This window comes from Anomalospiza imberbis, chromosome 2 (genome assembly GCF_031753505.1).
Source record: "Anomalospiza imberbis isolate Cuckoo-Finch-1a 21T00152 chromosome 2, ASM3175350v1, whole genome shotgun sequence".
Lineage (NCBI taxonomy): Eukaryota > Metazoa > Chordata > Aves > Passeriformes > Viduidae > Anomalospiza > Anomalospiza imberbis.
This window is the reverse complement of record NC_089682.1, coordinates 48,447,246-48,460,413: the sequence shown is the minus strand read 5'-3', so window position 1 is coordinate 48,460,413 and position 13,168 is coordinate 48,447,246. Positions and strand designations below refer to the sequence as shown.

General features: G+C 42.0%; 1 protein-coding gene and 1 long non-coding RNA gene across 2 annotated transcripts in view; both read right to left on the bottom strand.

The window, feature by feature from the left end:
• Positions 1 to 25: 25 nt before the first annotated feature.
• LOC137468799 (uncharacterized) lies at positions 26 to 1,126 on the bottom strand. Its single transcript, XR_010996183.1, has 2 exons — positions 630 to 1,126; positions 26 to 203 (listed from the first exon to the last, which is right to left on the bottom strand). It is a non-coding gene; the product is annotated as an uncharacterized lncRNA (long non-coding RNA).
• Positions 1,127 to 2,565: 1,439 nt separating this feature from the next.
• The window catches only part of MYH15 (myosin heavy chain 15), a 42,262-nt gene continuing 31,659 nt past the window's right edge, over positions 2,566 to 13,168 (bottom strand). The window contains exons 34-42 of the mRNA XM_068180833.1: positions 12,012 to 12,127; positions 9,842 to 10,034; positions 8,974 to 9,177; positions 7,623 to 7,748; positions 7,065 to 7,235; positions 6,472 to 6,576; positions 5,107 to 5,202; positions 4,467 to 4,604; positions 2,566 to 2,698 (exon numbers count right to left, since the gene is read on the bottom strand). Of these exons, the coding sequence (XP_068036934.1) occupies positions 2,681 to 2,698; positions 4,467 to 4,604; positions 5,107 to 5,202; positions 6,472 to 6,576; positions 7,065 to 7,235; positions 7,623 to 7,748; positions 8,974 to 9,177; positions 9,842 to 10,034; positions 12,012 to 12,127 (1,167 nt within the window). The 3' untranslated portion in view covers positions 2,566 to 2,680. The remainder of the gene's footprint in view (positions 2,699 to 4,466; positions 4,605 to 5,106; positions 5,203 to 6,471; positions 6,577 to 7,064; positions 7,236 to 7,622; positions 7,749 to 8,973; positions 9,178 to 9,841; positions 10,035 to 12,011; positions 12,128 to 13,168) is intronic.

The following is a 13,168-nucleotide window of genomic DNA, read 5'->3' as shown; positions in this document are numbered from 1 at the left end:
TGCACATTTTCCTGGAAACGTGGAGTTTCTCCTCAGAGCAGGGACGCCTCCTTTGCGGTTATTCCTCTGGTGGCTGAGTATTTCTTTTGCTAGTTTTAATATAGGTACCTTGATATCATGCACTGTTTTATGTAATCTACTGGTAGTTCTTTTGTTTTATACTGTGTCAGAATTAACTCAGGTTAAGACCTTTCATGTGTTACCTCCTGAAACAGGGACTAATAATAAAAGGGTGGCTGGACAGGAACAAACGTAGATCTAAACCAATGTGGTTAATCCAATTCTCCCCTTATTGTTTACAGATAGTAGTTTTTATACACTTCCAGATAGTTTACAATCATGAGCACACTCTCATTGGCAAGCAAACATTGTTTGTTCCTGTCTTAAGGTGGCTAAAGTTTCACACTACAGACCTATACTAATTCACACCTAGATAGCTCAGTACATTCGGTTATACCTTAACATAATTTCTGACTGTGCCACAAGCTAATTCTTAACTGCGCCACAGGCTTTCAGGCCTCTGAGGCCCACATCTGAGGCCTAGGCTGGGGTAGCTCAACCTTCACTCCAACATATAAATCATGGACATCTAGATCGTGACCCATTTCTCTCAGAAATTGCTCTACAACCTCCTGTCTGTTCAATAAATAACTCATTTTATAAATAGACCTGATCTGCCATCCTTAGATCTTGCAGGCCAGAGTGATTTCTTAAATTTAAGCTGTTGCCAAAAATCTGAGGCTAAAGCAGGGCTTGTGTGAAGCTTCCACTTGTCCTTTGACAAGTCAGCATGCAAAATTGGATTTCCTAAAGGGACAAAGAAGTTTCCAAAGAAGAAATCCCTAAATTTTAAAGTTTTTGGTTTTTTGGTTTTTTTGGGGTTTTTTTGTTTTAGTTTTTTTGGGTTTTTTTTTTTTTTTTTTTTGGCAGGGTGAGGGAAAGAGAGCTTACTGGTTTTCATTTCATTTATTATTTTCTTTTAAAGTAAAGACCATGTTTGCTGTCGACAGCGGCACGTCTGAGCCCAGCAGAGCGCACTGGGCTGGCAGTGGTGGGGAGAGCAGAGAAGTGTCAGAGTGGAAACAGCTGTGGGGAGCAAAACACTGGCAGACTGAGGTGTGAGAAGCTGAATCCTGCCAAGCACAGCCTAGCACAGCAGTCTGGAAAATGGGCCGTGTGACATGGACAATCCAGCTTTTGGGGATTTATCCATCATTGTTCTCCATTGTCTCAGGCTCAGGGATAGGAAATGCTAGCTGTGGGAGCCTCCCCGACCATCTTGCTTTTGTCCTGGGGGCCACATGGTGTGTGGGAATGATTGCCGCCTTATCTTAGTCTGGAAAAACACCTGGAGCTGGCAGCACTGGAACGGCTGCCATCTTGTCCTTGTCCCAGGGGACCACATGGACGTGACCTACAGGGAGTGTCCGCCATCTTGTCTTTGTCCCAGCATCCACGTGGAGCTAAGTTGAGGTGGTGAATACCTTTTTGTGGGTAAAGCATCTCTTCTTGTATACTTTTGTTATTAACATTGTTGCTCTTTGCTTTCAGTAAATTATCTCAATCCACAGTCTCTTCTTTTGTCTCTCTCTTACCAGAAAGGGGTGGGGGGAAGGGGAGTGGTTTATTTGGAGTTTAATTTTTTGGCTGGTGTTAAACCACCATGGACCAGTTCCCTGTTTAAAGGCAAGAAAGATTGAAGAGAATTCTTTATTTCTGAGCCACAGGGAGGTATCCCTTGACACCATATCCTGTGCCTGTCTTGCAGCTGGCAAAGAGTAGCCCCTTGACTGGTGGTAGTGGAAGCTTATGAATTGACTGTTCATATGGAAATCTTTACTTTCTCTTCTCCAAAACTCAGGGTCCTACAGGCAGGACAAATGGAGGCTGGGTTATCCCAGCTTTAAGGGCTGTCCCTTCCACAGGTTTAATCTGTGCTGCTGTCCTGGTTCCAGCCAGGACAGGTTATTTTTTTGCAATAGCCATGAGCGGGCATGACCAGAACCCTAATGTTATTTGATACTACCCCACTTCACTGGGGGGTGGGGCTGGGGAGGGGGACTGTCTGTGTGGTAAAAGGGGTTCCTTCAAAGAGGGGCCCAGGGTGAGCATTTCTGCATGTTCATCACCCTCTCTTTTGTATACTTTTTTTTATTAATATTGTTGCTGTTACCATTAATTTTCTTATTTCATTGCTGTTTCCAGGAAATTGTTCTTAGCCTGTGGTTTTTCACCTTTTGTGCTTTCAACTCCCAACTCCATTCTGGGAGTGGGAAGGGGGAAGAGGAAGGAGAGCAAGTGAGTGGCAGTGTGGTATGAAAGAATGAAGGGAGAAGTACAGTTCATAAACCAGGATAGCTGATCTAACAATCTGCATATAAAATATGTGAAGCTGTGCAGCATGACTGGATTTGCCCTTAGGTTTGATTTTGTCAGAGATCTGCCAGTTAGGATTTCTTCCAACATAATGAAGTTGGCTGTTGGCGAGATGTAATCTTCTATTGAACCCTAAGGCTTGGCAAAATAAAAACACAGATAAATGAAAGAAATATACTATACAGTCTATTTAGATTTTCACTTGATATTTATTTCTGTAAGTGCTTATTTTTTTTTCTACATCTGCTTTCAGTTGTGCCTGATTATGTCATGTATTTTCTCATATTTGTCAGCTTGGACTTTTTTATTCCTCTTCATGAACCTGAAAGGCAATTGAGATAGTATGCAACTGTTAAAAATAGAAAAGTCAAGAGGTCTTAGTGTGAGTTCACAAGTAAGTGACAAAAGCTGCACTAATGCTTCTGTTCCCTGGTATTACCAGTTTGTATCTGATACAGATTAGCTGCAGTCTAGCCAACATTTGCCATCTTATTCCAGCTAACAATGCAGGTATCCTGTCCTTGTTCTAGATTATATAGATCCTTTTGATGGCAGAGGACTTCTACAACCTGTTTTTTAATTGATGGTGGTGCTCTGAATGACATACACTCCCCAGAGTATCCAGGAAATGGTTACTGGTAGCAGTAGACAAGGTATTTCTAATGCTTCAGGATTTGAGTAATCTCTACAGTGCCTTTCTCTCTCCAACATGTGATTTTTGGGACAGCAGTCTCCACCCGAATGTACTTCCTGGCAGCTCCTGCAGTTGCTGCCACAAGACCCTTCTTGTGGAGCTGCCACCTCTGCATGTTCCACTGAGCTCATCTTTTGGCAGAGAAACACTGCTCCATTGCCAGAGCTGCAACTGGTGTTAATAAACAGCATCTGACTAGTGAAAAAACAGGCATCCACTTTTCTGTGACTTCTGCATGTTTGAAGCAGAAAGAGGGTACCAGTAAGGTACAGGAAATAAATAACAACCTTAACCGTATTTTAAAAAATTAATTGTTCCCATGGTGTACCTGTTTCAGTGTTTGTGTGATGCCATGGCTTTGTGAATTTTTAAATGAATCTGTATTAATTTTGATTTTTTTGGTAGGGGTAGAATGATTTAGAAAAATTGTGGAAATTTTTCGTCCTTAAAAGCTGCAAATTTTTTGAGGTTCCATTACTGTACTGCTTCCATTGTACATAAATGTGTGATAAACCAGATATTCAGGTAGTTTTAATGTATCTTTGCACTGGTGGAGCAGCAGTAACTTCTGTCAGTCAAAGGTGATTTCATTAGGCCAATACAAAAGCAGAAATTAAGAATGTAAAGGGGTTTTTTCCCCTTTCTTAGCTTGGGAGCTATCAACTTCATAAAACATATGTGATGTTAAGCAGGAAGTTTGTTAAACTTGCAAATGAAATAGATTAAGCAATGACCCAGCTCCTGTTTCTATCATTCCTAAAAGTAACAACCTCACTCTTTTTTGCCCTGTTTGCCACAAGGCAAGCATAGATAAGTTTGCTTTCAGTTCCAGACTAAGTTCTTAAGTGCTTTCTAGTTTCATCAACATTATTCTACTACCATTCAGTTCAAGTGCAAAACACCACAAATACATTTCTAATCACTAATTTCTTTCCAGCACCTAAGTGACTAATCACCAATATTTTCTTTTCATCCAGCTCTTCCAATCAATACAAGTTCACTGAAAGAGCAACGTTAAAATATCTGCTAATGTGGTAATACCCAGGTTCTACTACATACATAGAAATCTACATCATCAGGGAGAGAAATAGGTGGAGTCAAAATTTTAATATCCTTTCCAAAAAGAAACCCACCAAATCACCAGTTCTGCTTCTGCTGCTGAGAACAGAGGTTAAATGACAACAAAAATAGATAGAGAATATCTTTTGTCTAAGCGTCAGATTGCTGTCCTACAGGGTTATCTTAATATTAAAATAAAGGGCAAAGTGAAACAAAACAAATGTAGAAACCCAAGAATTTATCCTAGTCTACACTACTTTCAGAGGTGTAACAGATACAGAGCATCCACTATTGTGTGTTAAACACTCACATCCACCCCATTACAGTATGACCATACCTTTTTCATGCCAATGTCTCTTGACTTGCTCCTCAGCTTATTAACTTGAGATTCAGCTATTTCAGCCCTTTCTTCAGCATCATCCAGATCATGCTGCTGTTTTCTATACTTTGAGAGGTACAGATTTGCTTGAGCTTCCTGGTGAGAAAAAAAGAGTACAGCTGATTTCCTCCTGTCCACATGAAACAAAGCTTTTAATTTCAAGTGGGATGGAAAGTGCTCAGCGTGAGTAGGTAACAGCTGTATGGGCACCACTTGCCTCCTGCAGAACTGAGATTGTTGTTTTACAGAGTTGATATTTCTAGTGGCATGTTCCATGTTAAGTGAACTGAGAGGCTTTCAGTGTGTCTTCTGAGGGGCTGAGGGGCTGTTCTTTCCCTTCATCCCCTTCTCTTGCAAATTATACTGCAGTCTTAAGATAAAATGGCATACCTTTTCTTAAATATAATTAACACATATGCTATATATTTTACTTTATATATAATAAAAATCATTTTTATATGCAGGGCTTATATAGATATGAAAATAATTATTTATGGACACAAAATGTGTATTTGTACTAGAAGTTTCCATGGATAAAAATTTGTGGGTTTAGAACAATACATCTCTCAAAGGTAAAAAGACCCAGATGGTTACTTACAGCTTCCTCTGCTTGGTGCTTGTAACTCTTCACTTTTAACTGTAGCTTGTCAATCAGATCCTGCATCCTGGCAAGATTCTTCTTATCTTCTTCTGACTGTATCAAAACACCATTAATTGTGTTGATAGAGTAAAAAAGGCTTAAAGCATCTACCACAATACAATAATTATGGATGCCATAAATATTTTCAAAACTTATAGCTCAAAGAACAAACTAGCCATGTCCTGTGTTCACATGGGAAAAATTTCTACATCATCATTGAAGATGTGTGTGTGGAGGGTGAAGACTGAGACTACCTTTCCCATGTATAGATGTGTAAATATAAATGTATGTAAAGAAAGATATATATGTCCACACACTTTCAGAGGTGTGCAGATACACGCAGGCAGAGTTCCTTGCTCGGGGTGAGGAGCACACTTGTCATAAAGCATGTCCTTATATATTGAAGCAGATATGGGTGAGCTTGGAACTATGTAATTTGCATAATTTGAAGTTTGATTCGCAGGCATTTCTGGTAAAAAAAGCCTAGTTTAAGCTGTCATGCCCCATAAGCAGAGGGACCAGCTAATTCTGCCTGCACGCTCTATTCAAAGAATACAACCTTCAGCTTCTGCATACAAAAGACAAAGTAAAACAAAAGGTAGGAGGGTAAATCTCCTAAGACAGATGGATAGGTTTATCTTCTTAATGCTGTTCAAAGCAATAGGATAAGTGCTCTGTCCTGCAGGCCTTTTTTGAAGGCCAAGCAGCATGAGCAGCTGTTAGCAAACCTGCAGGAGGCTCAAGACTAGACCCTGCTGCTCAATAATAGGTGACAGAGCCCTGGGACTCAGCATCCCTACACTGAGCAGGGCATTAGAGCCACCTGAGTCCTTATGGCTCCTTTTAGTAACAGCAGCACAGCTGAGAGGGAGCTGGGCTCTTTCTTCCCTTGCATTGTAAATAGTCATTGAGGCCTGTTTCATATAAATACTGTGCTAAAAATGTCCAAATCCCAGCAACAGAGGCTTTCTAACATTAGTTACAGCAAATCAGGCAAGAGGATGATGATCACTGGCACAGTGCTGAAAGAAGCTGTGGATGCTCCGTGCCTGGAAGTGTTCAAGGCCAGGCTGGATGGGGCTCTGAGCAGCCTGGTCTAGTGGAAGGGGTCCCTGCACATGGCAGGGGGATTGGAATGAGATGATCTCCAAGGTCCCTTCCAACCCAAAGCATTCTGTAATGGAAACCGTAGGGAGATGTTCCTCCTGTGCCTAAAGCTTCCAGCAATCAGAAAGCTCTGACTAAGGCCATCCTTCCTCCTTCACTGTAACCCTGAGGCTACTTACAACGTGTCTTGCCAGTGACCTGGTGGTTGCTGCATACCTGGTAAGTCAGCTCCTTTATGCGTCTCTCAAACTTGCGGGCTCCTTTCTGGGCATCTGAATTGCGACGAAGTTCAGTCTCAAGTTCATTCTCCAGCTCACGAACCTGCAAAAAATGCCATTATGCTACATATATGTAAAGCAGCAGATAATTTGGTTCACAATTCAAGAAACACTTTACTTGATAGGTATCTCCACAGAGTTAAATTTCAGAAAGAAATCAAAATGTCACCTTTCCACTCTGTCTTTTCATAAAAGTATTCCAGCTGCACCATCAGTCAAAAGTGCAGACATGTGCAAAGGCCAAAAAAGTTTAACCAAAGCAAGCATTGGGAGAGGCTTTTGCTGAGTTTAGGTGCTGGGGCTTTTAATTCTTTTCTAATCGAGGGCTTTGTTCATCTGCTGGTCAGCAGCTCATAGCTGGATAATGAAGGGGAATCATGCCTCCACTCACCTGCATTTTGTGAAACAGAGGAAAGTGTCCATACTACCTCTTCTCAGCCTCTCTGAACTTACCAGGCAGCACTAAGCTACTGATCTGGTGCCAGTTCTGTAAGCAGAAGGCAGCGGTCTGAAGTTGGATCACAAACTTACCCTGGATTCCAGTTTTTGGATCTGCTTCTTGCCACCTTTCAGAGCTATTTGTTCTGCTTCATCCAGTCGCTTCTGGAGGTCTTTAATGGTTTGCTCCATGTTCTTCTTCATTCTCTCTAAATGAGCACTAGTATCCTGCTCCTTTTTGAGCTCCTCAGCCATCATTGCTGCCTAAAAAACAACCACATTTTACAGGAAATTCTGTATGCTGTTGGATTGTGTTTCAGAATAAATGGTGGAAGATCAGTCCCGAACTATCCCTTGTTTGGATAAATCACTGTAGCCAAAGCTCCACAGAATACCTTCTGTGTGCATATCTTGCCTGGACCGAGAAAATGGAAGGACAGAAAATCCTTGGAGGCCTTTTCCCTCCTCTCTGTTCTAATGCTTTTATTTAAGATTCCATCTCTCCCTTTTTCCTGTTTTCTTTATCCCTGTGCTTTACCACTAGGGTTCTAATTTACAATGCCTACAAGTAAGCCTGTGACATTCATTACACTCCAGTGTCCTTAGACACTGTGGTATGAAAAGAAATGAGCAAGGCACCAGCCTACTTACATCTGTGATTGCTTTCTTGGCTTTTTCTTCTGCATTCCGACACTCCTGGAGTGATTCTTCCACTTCATTCTGCATCTGGGAAATGTCACCCTCCAGCTTCTTCTTTTGATTGATCAGGCTTGTGTTCTTTTATTAAGTTTTCCCCAAATGAATAGTGGAAAAGGAGGAAAAGTGATGATTAGAAACAATTCCTCTAAATACTATAGCAAACCAAGGCTTCCTGATTTTTGCCACTTCTGGATTACTCAGAGCAATATTTGGGAATGGAGACCCAGCTATGTGGTAAGGGCTGCCTTGACTAGCATAGGTAGCTTCAAACTGAAGAAATATTAAAAATACTCTCAAAGCTGTAAATATTCAGGTTTTAATTTAGATAAAATAATAAGCAATAGGCTGAAACAGAGGCATTAATAAGGCTGTTCATTTTGGTAAATTAATCAGCCACTGAGGTGATTAAAACAACGTCACCAATGGGCTGGAGAAAACACTGCAAAACACTGCCAGCCTGTAGCACATTTTCATTTCTAGCATAGGTAGCTTCAAACTGAAGAAATATTAAAAATACTCTCAAAGCTGTAAACATTCAGGTTTTAATTTAGATAAAATAATAAGCAATAGGCTGAAACAGAGGCATTAATAAGGCTGTTCATTTTGGTAAATTAATCAGCCACTGAGGTGATTAAAACAACATCACCAATGGGCTGGAGAAAACACTGCAAAACACTGCCAGCCTGTAGCACATTTTCATTTCTTTGTGACTATTATTTGGTGAAGAGAAGCTTTGGGTTTTAGTAAAAATGCTGTCAAGTCAGGACATGCCCCTCCGTGGCACCCTAGAAACAGCAGTGTCCACCTGGACAACACCCTGATCTCAGTGGAGACCTGCAGGCACAGAGGGCACTTTGCTGCAGGTGGGTCCCTGTGGTTTCCTGCCCTGCATCATCTCCCTACTGTGAGAGCCCATCCCTGTGGTTTTCGCTGCTGAGTAACATCACAAAAGCAGCGCCTGCATTGCTCTCCAGAGAAACGCCTCACTGTCTAGGGCATGGCTTAACTAAAGCAGGAAGCTGGTTTTACAGCAGGGAAGAATAAAGGAAATCAACTTTACTCTTTTTGTTTTCCATCAGTGTTTTTCCTGGAAGCTCTTTAAAGAGTTGGATGAATCATCTGTTCCAGCTAACTTGGAGTCGGGTGGCACATCCCCAGAGTGACTTAACTCATCTGCCTCATTTTCCCTCTGGAGGCATGCCAGGGTGTGTCTGACTTGTGGTGGCCATGGACAAACAGTGTCAGTGATCAACAGAGAAGGCTTAGGTTAACCAGTGAGGGAGAGGAAACAGAAAGAGCCAACCTGACTGTGAAGCAGGTTCACACGTTCAGTGGCTTCCAGTAGTTCATGCTCTGCCAGCTTCCTTGCCCGTTCAGTCTGGTCCAGCAAAGCCCTCAGCTCATCCAGCTCTGACTGGAGAAGATTGTTCCTCCTGTCAGAGACTGCCAGCTGCTCCTTCAGGTCTTCATTCATGTGTCCTGAGTCATCCAGCTGCACCTGAAGCTCCTAAAATAAAACAACCCCATGTTAAGCCTCTGTCCTTATATCAGAGAAACCCAGATTGCAGTGGGTACCTGGGATCAACCTCAAGAATTTCAGTGCTTTTAACAGTTATTGTATTTTTATTTTCTTTCCAAACTATAAGCTGAATAGCTTTTGTGGTATGTAGTACAATGGAGGAAAAAAATCTGCATTCTCAAATCTCTTGGAGCTGGTGGTTCTGAGAGAGGAGACAACAGAAGAGGTGCCTTGGCAAGACACGCTTTTTTTTTTTTTTTTTAAGCAATTACAAATGTTGACACAAACAACAAGGCTGAATATACACACAGTCCCTCTACTCCCAACAACCCACTTGTTCTCTGCTTCTTTTAAAAGCCTTGCAAGCTCACAGGAAAATCACAGGTTTTTAGTTCCTCATGCTGTAGCTTTCTGCCCCTGCAAGAGGCTGCAGCCAGCAAGGGTTTTATGAATGGATCTCATCCAGCTTGTATGCAAGTCTGAAAAGAAATCCACGTTTCAGTATTCTCTTATGCCAGACGTGATCACCAAGGCTTTCCCTTTATGTTGTTGGGAGTAGCTTCTCTCTTAATCACCATCACCACCACTGGTTTGGTCTGTGCTAAGGAAACCCAGACCATGAGTAACGCTGGGTGCTTGGGGTCACCAGTACCTTTATTTGTGTCTGCAAGACTCGTGCTGACTTGGTTGCTTCTGCAGCATGCCTGTTAGCATGGCTGAGCTGGATTTCCATCTCATTGAGGTCCCCTTCCATCTTCTTCTTAAGCCGGATGGCCTCATTTCTGCTGCGGGCTTCAGAATCCAGGGTGGACTGCAGTGAGTCTATGGCACGTTGCTGGTTTCTCCTAAAAGGACATGAAGGATGAATGGAATGATTTTCCTCTCTGTTCAGGGACATAGAAGTACTTGCAGCAGTACTTCACTTTCTGAAAGTGTCTCCCTTACAGAAATAGTGTATTTCTGATGGACATAGGTAGTGCTCATACATAGCATGCATAGTTTGCAGTGCCTCACTGCTGTCTAACTGGCTGCTGTGCTTCACACCCTCAGCTAACTCCTGATCTGTAAGCACCTCTAGCATTCTTCTTCTGTATTTCCTTTGGCAGTACTGAAGCAAGGAGTGCTCTCAGAGCTCTTGTAAACACAAGCAAGTATGGATTTGAACCTGACAAGAAGCACTTCCAGCCTAACACTCACTTAGTAAAATATTTACTGAATAATTTTCTGGAATGATTTGCATCTCAATCTTTTGCTGAAGGCATTAGTGGAGGGGATTAATCAAACTGAAGGTAGATTGCTACGTTCTAAGCTCTGGGTGCTCTTTATAGTAAATGGCATGTGTAAGGTACAATTTATTGTGTCTTAAAATAGATATTGAAAAAGCTTTTCTTGTGCTAATTATAAGGGGAATGATTCATTAATACAAATCTGTATTACAGACATCTAAATTTAGAAGTGATTAAACCCACACAGTTGACAGCCTGGTCCCTTTGGGAAAGGCAGCTTAAAATGTCAATTTAAAGACAAAGCAGATACAAACAGCCTAATTTTCTTGATTCTGTAACAAGAAGTCCTACAATGAAAGTTTTGCTCTCTTAAAACCAGAAAGTAACTCAAAGCACAGAATAGGACACACTTGGAAACATTTATTTCACTGCTGGCCAAGTTCTGCTAAAAGTGTAGGAGTTCTGGGAAATCACCAAGTCAACAAGATAAAACTTGAGGGCTTTATTGCTTCAGCAAGATATCGAACTGTGCCCAAGACTCCCAGAAAGCAACACAGAATGTCTGCTGAGCACTCATTGTTGAAGCTGAGGCAAAAAGCACTGATTAGCACAGCTTGTCCCAAGATCTCTGCAATCCAGACATCTGCAGGACACAAGAAGGTGAAAGGGCCAAAATATTCTTGGTTTTGAAGCAATTAACTTATCAATCCCTCTGGGTATTCTGGCCAGGGTGGGTCTTGGACTTCCCCTTCCCTATCCTTTAGCCTATCAATAACCAATAACATGATTCTTGAATTAATGACATCACAACACTGACTAATTCAAGGCCAAAGTTTTCTGAATAACTGCGCAGACACATAGGTTAGCATGGCCTCCTCTTAAGGGTATAACTCTTCAGAATTGCTTTTCTGCTGGGTGGGAGGGGAGAGACAAAAGACACCATCTTCCTCTCACCTAATTGCTTTCCATTTTTTCCTATTTATCCATCTTGCCTGCAAGTTCCTCTCCTGTTCCATTCACACTTTCTGCACGTCTGCAATTCTCACTGCTTACCCTAATGGTGTACACATAACAGCAAGCTCTTCACATCGTCCCACACTCAGTGTAACTGTAATTGCATAAATTAACTAAATACCTTCAGATAGCATGGGTTTGAGCACCACTGAGGCAAGTACTGCTGATTTTGCCTGGGGGTCCACTTGGGAGGTAGCCATCCCACACAGGACTGGGAGTTGGCAGTTCTCTAGACCTAGTTAATTTCATACTGTCAACATACAGAGTTAGTGGCCCTAGTCTGCTGTGAATTGATTATGTCAGCCAGTTGTTTTTTTTTACAGCTGCAGTGTGATATGCATGATAGGTTTAATTGTACACTGTCAGAGACTGATCTGACAGGAATATTTGAACTGAGCAAGGGAAATGTGGCAGGGCTAGCCTTCGGCAGATAGTCAGAGCTGTCTTGGTTTCTGGTATGGACAGTATCTGCCTATGCTGGCATAACTACCTGCGGTGTGATTAACTGGCTTGGGTTCTGAGAATAGTTACAGTCTTTTCAGACTTTTTCCCTTAAGAAACATGCTGCTTCCTGCACAGTACCTTATATTTTCTATTTCTTCCTCCTTTTCTGTCAGTTTCCTTTCAAACTCTGCTTTAACCTGAGAAAGTTCAAGCTGAAAACGAAGAGTCTTACTTTCTTCATGTTCCAAAGCTCCCTGAAATAGAAAACACCAAGAGCTTGCAAACCAGGAATTGATTTTTTTTTCCCAAACTGCAAACAGCTGCACAAACATGATCCCTTCACACTTCTCTTCCTGTTTCCTCCTTCTCTCTCTAGGCAAGGACACAAGTAGCTTACATGGCAAAACAACGCATTTATTTGCCTTCCAATGCAACCTGACAGCTGGAAAACTGAGCAGGAATCTCCTCAGAGGACAAATTGTCAAACAGTCCACAGCTCACAAAAAAACACCCAAACAACACCCCAACACCTTCAGCCCTGCCTGCCTGGTTTTGACACCAACAGATGTTCCCCGCTCCACACCTCTGTACAGACACCCTCCAGAAATTCACAGGCTTGTAAGGGACAGGGATAAGCTAAAATAAGATTGTTGTTGGGAGAGTGAAAGGGTCCACACATCCATTCCCTCCCACTCACAAAAATCTCTCCAAATCATAGAGTGTTGGAAACTTCCCAGTTACATAATCTTATTAGGCAAGATGACTTCAAGAAAAGAAATAACAGACATCAGCTCTGTATGTCTGTATGACAAAATGCAAAAACTCTCTGTTCGCTCTTTCCAATTAACATGAAGACAAATCTGTGAAACGGGTGATTTGTTCCTGTCTTTATTCCCACATTTCTCTCATATATAGAAGTGAAGAACTAAGCAGACAACAGCCCATAAAGAAATAACAAGGCCTCTGACTTTCAGGTCTCGCATAAGCCAGTGTCATTCTGCCTCTCTGCTGCTCTCACTGAACAGGAATGAAAGCAAGAACTGAACATCATATTTTGGGAGGTGCTCTCTGAAGGGTGGAACTGCACACGCTTAGCTAGGCTTCTGTTGAGAGAATGAGGAATGAGGATTGTGAAAACAAAGCTGTACAAAATCCCTGCTGATCTCTAGCCAAGATGCAGCAGGTCCACACATCATGACCAGGAGCCACAACTTATTAATGGGAAAGGCACGTGGAAATTCTTTGTCAGCAGCAGTGACTGCCAGAGGCCCAAATTCACAAGAAAGGGAGAAAAT